Raw genomic sequence first — 10,036 nt, forward strand, 5'->3', positions numbered from 1 at the left:
CAAATTTAATTGTTTTTGATTCATTCCAAAATTAACGGTCAAATTAATTTCAAATTGACAAACTCACCCAAAATATACTTTAAAAACAAACCAAAACAAGTCAAATCAAAACATTAAACAAAAAAATTCACAAAAATTAAATAAAAGTCACAAAAAATGGAGATTTACGATGCATCGGAGATCTTAAAATTGGAAGCTGACAAACTAAAACCAGTCATTCACATAGAAAATCCAGACAAATGTCGGTTGTGTCTGAAAGTCATTAAAAATCGAATAATAATAACAAATGCGATCAGAAGAAAGTTTTTGGAAGTAACACAAACAGAACTGCCGACATCCGATAAATTTTCTAAATTTGTGTGCTCGAAATGTGACAAAGACTTGAGGGATGCACACCTGTACCGAGAGAAATTGATAGAAACTCAAAGGAAGCTATGTGAGGAAGTCGGAGAAACTCCAATGATATTTCTACCTGAAGTTGTGCATTTAAAGCAGGAAAAAGAGTACACAGTAATTGAGGAAGAGTACTTGGAAGATGATTTCGTTGCTCAAGATGATTTTTCAGATGGCGGGAATGCTGATGATGACTATTTTGGTGATCAAATTGACAGTAAGAGTAACATTGTTGAAAACAAAACAAAGACAGTAACAAGAAGAAGAAGACGAAGGAACAATGATGATGAAGACGGTCCTCAATTGGAAATTGAAATTCATGAAAAGAAAATTGAGGATGAAAATGGACGGACATACTTTGTGTGTGATTATTGCGGTAAGTTAACTAGCAACTTATAAAGAAATTACAAGATTTGACCAAATTTCCACCAATTACAGGCAAGCACATCACCACAGCATTCTCACTTAAGGAACATATCCTAACTCAGCATACAGAACTCGAACGTAAATTCGCATGTGATCATGAAGGATGTGGTCGTTCATATGTTACACAAAGTAGGCTGCGGATACATCAATTGACTCATAAGGATGACAAGAAAGCTGTATGTCCTGTTTGTGGAGCATTGCTTTACTCAAAGAAAGGATTAAGGGAGCATATAGCAAGGTAAGCAATGAACAAAAGTGTAATAAGTCAGTCTGCATCAATTATTCCTTTCAGTGTCCATACAAAAATCAAGAAATATTTCTGTGACAAATGTGAATACAGTGGAACATTGAAGAGTCGAATCAGAAGTCATGTGAAGGTTCATATCGAGAAAGAAAACAGACGGAATCATGCATGCCATCTTTGTGGATTTGTGTCAATTTGTCCGAAATCTCTAAAGTATGTTACAATTTTGACCTTTTTATCATTCAATTGACTTATTCATGATTACCTTTCCAGACGACATCTCTTTGAACATCAAGGTGTAGAGTTTACCTGTCACTGTGGGAAGACATTCAACTACAAGGTAAGGAATTCACACAGGTTGACCATTACTGGAATAATTGAAGTTTTTCTTTAAACTAACCAGGGTGCCCTACAAATGCACATCAGATGCGTCCACAAGAAAGTCAAAAAGCATGTCTGCACCATTTGTAATAAGCCATTCTTCAACAAAATCGATCTAGTTAATCATAAGTAAGTTGTTACTACTATTTTATTTTGAATATATTCCTCATTGTCCATCAAATTCACAGCCTAGTTAAACACAACCCAGAGAAATTAGTCAAAAACATGCCATGTGAAATCTGCGGTAAACTCTATGGCATAGAGAAGCAGTTAGCCAGACACAGACTTTACCACCATATTAGATACGAGTGCAACTATGAAGGATGTGATGAATACTTCAATACGGAGAAGAGACTCGAAAGACACATGAAAAAACATCAGATGGAATATGGGAATTGAAAACCTTGATACTAATGAACTACTTGTTACTGCACTAATTTATATTTGTTAACTTCGAATGCAACTAATAATTAAGTTTAACTAAGTTTAACACGGAAAAAATAAAAATTTAAATTATTTCTTTAAAAATTGTCAACTTTTTTTGTATCCAAGAGGGGTATCCAGGGGCGGAAGGGTTGCTAAACAGTTGACTCCCCCCCATTTTGGACAGAATTCCTCAATTTTCTAATGTTGTTAATTTATCATTCAGATAACTCATCTAGTCAACTTCAACAAACTCATGAATGACCCTTAGTACACCTTACAAGCCTATCCATGTGAACCTAATCCAATCCAATGAACTGAAACATAAAAATTTTCAACAAATAATAACAAAAACATTTCTTTTTTCTAAACGATATTCGTATATTTTTTATAATCTTATAGCCTAGTCACCATTAAAATCTATTCTAATTTATTAAGATCCATCATAATCATCAGAATAAATAGTTATTAAATATGATACTTTAACGTATTTCCAGATACTGATATTAAATATTCCATTGATTCTCCCTCAAGTTAAGCTATTTACCTTGATATCTTACAATGATTATTTTTTCATAATATTAAGTTAAGTTTTCTGCGATTATTTTTGATTTTTTTCTTTTTTAATTTACAAATTTGCACAAATTGCTTCTGTTTATAGACTAGACTCTGTATTGTTGATAATTTTGACAACTTGTTTTTCCTCGTCACACACTGTCTCATCCTGCCAACCCCATATGTGCTCATTTGTCTGATATGTCCTACTATCTTCATAATTATTGTTGAGGTAGATTCTACTGCTTATATGACTTCCATCACCTGTGCGAAGTGCACGTTTACTGACTAAATTTGGATCAATCATTTTAAGATCTGTGGCCCAACCTGTGTATAGAAAATTAAGATGTTATTTATTAAAATGCATAATTTAAATTAATTGATTTCGTAAGAATTTTGAATAATTTGTTGATAATTTAGAAGCTACTGCAAGATGTTAATCGACAAATATAGTCAAATTATCATTTATTCACCAAAACTTCAAGAGATTAATGGGTATGTCATTTCGGAGACTGTGCTCATATTTTAATTTATAGACTGTCTCGTCTGAAAACGTGTTTTATAAATTATTCTCTTTGTTTTTCGTTATTTACTGGTCTATGGTTTTGAGTCAATGACTTCATTCATCGATCTATTTACTGTCATTGGTCATTTTGAACGAGTTTTGGTCAAAGGGTCTTTCAAGATGAGCTCCAGTCAGTCCATGTATTATTTAAGCTAAATGTCAGTAAAGACATGAGTCATTAGAGCTGAGCCTGGCTCAGTCCATCCGTCACTAAAGCTGAGCGTCACTCAGTCCCTATGTCACTCGTATTGAACATCAGTCAAGGTTAACATCAACTCCCTTTTCAATGTTTACTCTATGCTATTTTCAAATGCGTCATCAAAACTTACCAATAACTTGGTCAATGTCAACAATTTTAAATGTCAATAAGCCACTTAACACAAATTAGATCAACAAAATTCCCAATAGCATTTATACCCAGAATCAAAATCAACAACATACCTATCCAGGCCATGAAATCGAGAATTCCAGTGGTAAAGTTGCACCAATATTTATTATGATCAGATGTTTTGTAGTCATATGGAAACACGTGATGATAGTTATGCCATCCTATACCAAAAAAAAAATCAACAGCATTAATAACACAAAATTCAGTATGTAAATTTTATTCCGTGCGTTTACCTTCGCCAAAAGCAAGCAATGCCACAGTATAAGAATCAGTCGGCTTAATATTTTTATCAAACGGCTTTGTTCCATAGAAATGAGCATATGAGTTCACCAACCATGTAGAATGAAGCCTGTTAAGGTAGATTGAATCATTAAATATAAAAAAAATTTATTTCATTAATGATCCTCTCCAACTTACGATGTTCCATATCGCCATGCATTAAGGTAGAATGCGGTCGAAAAACTAACACCAAAGAAGTACATCGAGATGGAAATTGGAATGACTAAATTACAAATTGGCATCAAATACCAATAGTACTTCCTTTGGAATGCACAAACTGGATCACGTTCCAAGTCACTCATGTCAATCTTCTTGCCAAACTTCTTAACATCGGGATGCTTCTTGCACATCAGCCATCCCATATGAGCAAAGAAGAATCCTCTTGATGCACTGTGTGGATCTGCATTTGTGTCTGTAAATTTGTGATGTGATCGATGATCTCTTGACCATTCGTAGATGCTGTTTTGGAATGCAATTGTTTGGAAGAACGCAAGGAGGATTTTAAGTGCTAAATTAGCTTTGAAAGCACCATGTGCCCAAAGTCGATGTGCACCGGCTGTGATTCCGAAGCCACTCAACATTCCATATAAGTAATCTGTTGAAAATAAGAGAGAGAGAGAGTTAGAAAATTGTTGAATGTATACGGAAGTATAAGATATGAGGTATAGGTAGGGATAAAGTGGACATAGGTTATAGGGTAAGTATAGTGTAGGCATAAGAAAGGCAAATGTAGACTCAACTTACTAAATAATGATACTTTATTAAATCCCAATTCCAAAGTTCCTTTGAAAAACCAATAATGAAGCACGATGAATCCAAAAATATTGATCCAAACCAACTCGACCTTAAATTCCTCCTCAACCTCCTCGACCTTCTTCTCTTCTACTGCTGCAACAGGTTGAACTTTCTCAATGATCTCCATTCGCTTCATCTTCTCATTCGCATTCAATACATTTTTGCTTTTTCTCTGTTTAAAAAATGCAGTAAACAAATTTATTGTGATTAGTATTTTTGTGATACAAACGCACGTAAACATTTAGGATATTATTAAGTTCCATTTTCAGGTTTGATTTCTCAAGAAAATGTTGAATATCTGGTTCTTGAATGTGAAAGGAAATTCGTTTGAAATCTCTAGATTGTTGTCATTTATTCTAGTTTTTGGACTGCTGTGTCATGTTAGAAATCAATTGGGTGACTTACTGAACTGTATATACGTATCTAATAATTGAATGCACATTGGTATGCGAATTTTGCGATATTGAATGTAAGTTTATGATTATGAATCATATTCAAATCCAAAAATCAAAGCATCATCAATTAACCCACATTAGCACCTTATCTACGCATAATTTGATCATTCTGAACGGATTTCAGCATCTAATCAGCATAAACAAACGTGAGATTAAATAAGAAACCTTAACCAGGCGTAAAAAAATCACGTTCGCATTTATGACAGAACAATGAAGAAAGCGAAAGAGAAGAAAATGTCCAAAAAATTTGCAAATTCTCACAGAATTCTCAAAAAAGTCTACACGTGTTGTCTATTAATCGGACGACATGGAATACTTCTGTCCATATGAATTATTAATGACAATAAAAATTCAAAGTAAATGATTTCCTTGAAAGATGAGTATAGACGAAGCATGGTATGGGAAGAATGGACTGATAATGAGCGAGATTGATTGGATGGATAGTTTTCCAAAGAATTCGGATCTTGAGAGTAGTTAGGGTATTTTTGGACTCTAAGGGATGGTCTTTAGCTGTTTTAGATTCTCTTGGAACCTTTTAGAACCTTATCATCCCTTTCAGAACCGCTTTGATCCTACCCAGTTCTTTCGGATCCCCTTCTGCTTTCTTGGAATCCTCTCACCATTTCGACCCCCTCAAATCCTTAAAAATCCTTTCAAACCAAGTCAATTCCATTCAAATCCTTCCTCATTGCTAATCAAACCAGTGATTGACATCCGAAATACGAAGAAAAACAAAAGTTTATTGACTCACATTTAGTAAGCGTGTGTTGACTTCATGCGTTTGTTCATCATTCGAACTTCCACCATCGTCCGTTGTCTTTGCCGTTGACGCAGGTACCAAAAAGTTGTTTGGCGGCATTGCTAATTTTCTGGAATGAATAAAATGAGAAGAAAAAGATTAAATATAAGAAAAAATTTATTGATTAGTTACGATCGACATAAAAATGGCATAAATTGGAATGCAAATGAAAGAATGGAACTGTTGGAATAAAATAAATTTAACAAACGGATTCAAAATTAAGATCAGGTTCTGAAATGTTGAGCAAGGTGCTAGATGAAATTTAGAATGAACTCGGATTTCGCACGTAGCCCAATAAGCTATAACTTATCATGTTCTTAGATTGGAAAACTAGTATGTAAATTTGTAACATGTGTGTTCTTAATGGAAACTGCTATTGGATAGGCTATGTAAATTTTTTTAGAGGTTTTTGATTTTTTAATTGGAAAATTATTCAATTTATTAGGAAATCGTTGTAAGTCTGTAGCGCGTGATGTTGTCATAGTCGTTTTAAGCTGTTTAACCAGCAACAAGGCAGGTTCTTACTAAAAATTCTTAATAGATTTTCTTGATTTAAGATTAAGTCGATGACATTTGATGTTTTTAATGCCTCACCACTCCCTGAAGATATTGCATCCTCAGGATCCAGCATCCTATACTCTTAGCGATCTGCATCTGACTTTTCAATATTCAATTGATGACCTTTACTGTTCTTGGTATCCCAGCACACCTCAAATTGTCAAACACCCATACCATACCTCTATCTAGTCATATGTCATTACAGTACGTGTGAAAAATAACTTTCATAACCAAATACTCCGAATTCAAAACCCCAAAGCGCCAATATCAATTACCACCTCGAGATCATCATGCATTCTTAATTTAATAACCTTTTCAAAATTTAATCATCTAAATTGACTACACGAGGATGACTCCGAGATCAAATCAACACTAAAATTCATAACATTTCACTAAGAAGAAACTACTCAGAACGCAAAAATATCTAATCCCGATATATTAGCACCTTCTGGTTATCAGCTATTAATTCTCTTATTAGCGGAGGATTCATAATGACAGAAAAATGTTAAAAAGAAAAAAAGAATTCGTGTGTTTGAATTTTTAAGTAGTTTTGAGAGATGATCGCATGCATTTCGATCAATGAACAGTTTTGCAGTTTTATGATTGTTTTATTGACTAGCTGAAGCCGGATTTATTGGTCGTGCTGAGAGTGAATGTAGAGGAACTGGTTAATTTTTTGACTATTCAATATGGACAAGGCTTAATATAAGGTTTAGAACTCATCTAAGGGATATCGGATACCCTGCCAAAGACATCAATTGATGTGGATGACCATAATAGTCATCAGTAGACCAAATAAGCAACAAAAAAACTAAACTCAAATAGCAACTCACTATTCACGACCTTTACACCTTAAATCATTCACATCAAGTTATTTCCACCGAAACTCATGATCAAACAACATGCATAACTCACTCAACACAACATTGAGTAAGGGAATAGTCAAAACTAGATCTGATACCGCAACACATAACAAGTTTCATTCACAATCTATTGACAATGCCCATAAAATAACGAAACCGTCTAATCTTCAGCTCGTAAAACGAAACTTCTGACCACTGTTAACGAAAATTTATTAAACACCTGTGTTGCTGCGTCTGGTCCGTAACATGTGAAAAAAGAAAAAAAATATCTTGTTTTAAGCCAAACCCACAATTTTCTCATAAGCCCTTTTTGAATCATGTTTGATTGAAATTTGCATATTCGTTTTGTGAAAAATCCGAGTTGTCTAATGGAACTGATCCATCAATTAACATAAATATCGCATTCTATGTCTTAACCAAATCTCTGATTCATTATTATCTATCGACACGAGAAAGAACAACGAAGAAGGTCGTGAACATCATAATTGGATGCATAGATTGATAAAAAAGATTCTCATACGTGACAAGTTCCACTCACATTAATTTATGCAAACAAAAAAAAGTCTTTTATTATGGATTAAAATTCTGGTTTTCTTAATTTATACCACGTGCTTTGTAGCTCATCCAGCTACGAGTTGAGGAAATTAACAGGTCTCATTTTGATTCTGACTTTTTTTTTTTGCTTTATTGCGGATTTTCATATCAAGGATGTGATGAATCTATCTGAATAATTTAGTTGTGGATTCAATTTCATAGATAAATTATGGAAAAATCTTTATTGCACAGTTGACTTGTCGTGAGTTAATTAATGCAAGTTTTTTTATATGTTATAGACCGTTTGGCACGTTTTGAGACATTTTATGGATGGATATTGATCGGAAAATTGGACTGTGGACTAAAATGTTGGACTTTAGAGTGGAATATTGGACAATTGACTGAAATATTGAAATTTTAGGCTACAATATGGAACTTTGGACAAGAATACTAGACATTAAGATGCAATATTGAACTTAAGACAATAATATAGGATTTAAAACTGGAATACTTGAACTAAAGATCAAATAATCGAGCTATAAACTTAAATTTTGAAACTAGAAATCAAAATATCACCACAATCACAAGAACAAACCACAAATCATATATCCACTGGAGAATAAGGCGGAGTATTGCAATATAGACAAGTTTATTATACTTAAGACTGAAATATTGCAACTATAGATTAAAAAGTTAAACAATAAATGAAAATATCTCCAATTTTGAATCAAATTCTCAAGAATAAACAACAAAACAACTATCCAGAACTATCCCCTTCTGACATTTCTACACATTAGTCAAATTAATTTAATATAAATAAATTATTATTCCTACAAACTACTTAATATTAAAATGTCAACTCTTAAGTTGTTCCCCCAAAACAATTTATTACCCATTTAAAAAGCTCAATTTATAAGCAAATAAAATGAACCACAAAAAAGTCAATGATGAGTCTGCCAAGAGGACAGACTTGCAGAATTGTTGTGCTTTGCGAGGCTAATGCAAGGTATACAACAAAAAAGTAGCTCAAACTTTTTTTTCGGTTTGTTATGTTTATTGTTTGAACCGGAATATACAAAGTTATGTTATGATTCGATTTAAGATTAAAACTTTAATTATTCAAAAAAAAAGCTACTAATTTATGGGTGATGATCTCATGATTCCAAGGGAATCTGTGCAAATATTGGCAAATGTTTTGGAAAAAATTGAAAGTTAAATCAACAAAAATCAACATGTTGATCAAAACAGATCTGATGAGACACTTCATGAGTAATCTGGTATATCCAATTGCGTCGCAGTCACGATGGTTCTTTGAATTGTATGAAAATAATGAAAATCACGAGGACCTTTCATTATTGTTATGATTATTATGAATCCGAATAGCAGAACTGACTGCGACTTGGTGTAAATCTAGCACCATGACAAAATAACGTGTGACTGCGACTTGGTGCTGAATTCCGATTAAATCAGAAACCATGTTAGAGTCAGTCAGCAGGCCGGATTTTCGATCAGGAATTTGATTTATTTTTGACCACTTTAACCAGTTTTATCAACTGCTTTTACTCAATTTATCTTTTGAAAAATTTATTTTAATGCTCGGATTTGAGTTCAGTGAACGATTTGTGAGGTTTATAGAAATTAATGAATTTCAAAAAGACAGTCTAATATGCCTTACACAATTAGCAGATTATTTTTACTTAATCTTATTAATGTAATCTACTTAATAATAAGATACATTAACTGGCAAAGAGTATGGTACAGAAAGACCATGCTTCTTTGTCTGTTAGAGATATCTTGCATAAAACCACAAATAGCATCAATTTTTCAATTAACTAGGATAATTCATGACTACAACTTGAATTCTTAACTAAAATCAGGAATATATCACCAATAGCTTCAATTTTCTAAGTCTTTTTTGCAGTTTTATCAACTTTAGAACGGAAAATATGAAGCTATACTCAATAAATCATCAATATTCCTTTACATTACCACTTAAACTTCAAAACTTATCACTAAATTCACAACTTATGACAGTAAATAATTCACAAAATAAAAATCAAAGCCTACTCACCAAAAAAAAGTTCCACTTTAAATTTGAGAAATTAATTTCCAAGTTTTTTAATTTGTATATATCAGTCCCTAGACTCCTTTAACACTAAACTTAATCCTTCAGATGTCTGATATCAACTGAAATGTTAAAGACTTTTCGTCGCGATAATAAAAGAAGATCGAATGGAACGTGCTTGAAAGAGAATATCAGGTTTTCCGTCGTGAATCTTCGTCGGAAAAGTTGATGCCGAAACGAGAAATATTCTTTAACGTCACCGACACTTGTTGCTGTATAAAAATTTTCGTTTTAATGCAAATTTTTTTCTGGT

At 33.0% G+C, this 10,036-nt stretch overlaps 2 protein-coding genes across 2 annotated transcripts; one reads left to right on the forward strand and one right to left on the reverse strand.

The window, feature by feature from the left end:
- The first annotated feature begins 24 nt into the window (after positions 1-24).
- LOC139095240 (gastrula zinc finger protein XlCGF57.1-like) lies at positions 25-1,934 on the forward strand. Its single transcript, XM_070646538.1, has 6 exons — positions 25-769; positions 832-1,057; positions 1,112-1,276; positions 1,337-1,403; positions 1,467-1,573; positions 1,633-1,934. Exons 1-6 carry the CDS (start codon positions 157-159, stop codon positions 1,841-1,843), a joined length of 1,389 nt encoding a protein of 462 aa, XP_070502639.1. The 5' UTR covers positions 25-156; the 3' UTR covers positions 1,844-1,934.
- A 289-nt stretch (positions 1,935-2,223) lies between these two features.
- On the reverse strand, positions 2,224-9,883 carry LOC139095251 (acyl-CoA Delta12-desaturase-like). Its single transcript, XM_070646547.1, has 7 exons — positions 9,730-9,883; positions 5,656-5,773; positions 4,399-4,621; positions 3,793-4,249; positions 3,609-3,724; positions 3,429-3,536; positions 2,224-2,749 (listed from the first exon to the last, which is right to left on the reverse strand). Exons 2-7 carry the CDS (start codon positions 5,761-5,763, stop codon positions 2,523-2,525), a joined length of 1,239 nt encoding a protein of 412 aa, XP_070502648.1. The 5' UTR covers positions 5,764-5,773; positions 9,730-9,883; the 3' UTR covers positions 2,224-2,522.
- Positions 9,884-10,036: the final 153 nt, after the last annotated feature.

Source organism: Chironomus tepperi, unplaced genomic scaffold (genome assembly GCF_022539635.2).
Source record: "Chironomus tepperi strain 1889 unplaced genomic scaffold, CSIRO-AGI_Ctep_v1 contig_34, whole genome shotgun sequence".
Classification (NCBI taxonomy): domain Eukaryota; kingdom Metazoa; phylum Arthropoda; class Insecta; order Diptera; family Chironomidae; genus Chironomus; species Chironomus tepperi.

Bases quoted from the DNA above. Each gene is read 5' to 3' on its own strand.
- LOC139095251 (XM_070646547.1), bottom strand. From the start codon at position 5,763: ATGCCGCCAAACAACTTTTTGGTACCTGCGTCAACGGCAAAGACAACG. The intron at 4,622-5,655 runs GTGAGTCAATAA...TTTTTTAAACAG, and splicing joins TCAACACACGCTTACTAAAT to AGAAAAAGCAAAAATGTATT. The intron at 2,750-3,428 runs GTATGTTGTTGA...TTCTATACACAG, and splicing joins CGATTTCATGGCCTGGATAG to GTTGGGCCACAGATCTTAAA.
- LOC139095240 (XM_070646538.1), top strand. From the start codon at position 157: ATGGAGATTTACGATGCATCGGAGATCTTAAAATTGGAAGCTGACAAA. The intron at 1,058-1,111 runs GTAAGCAATGAA...TATTCCTTTCAG, and splicing joins TTAAGGGAGCATATAGCAAG to TGTCCATACAAAAATCAAGA. The intron at 1,277-1,336 runs GTATGTTACAAT...TTACCTTTCCAG, and splicing joins ATTTGTCCGAAATCTCTAAA to ACGACATCTCTTTGAACATC.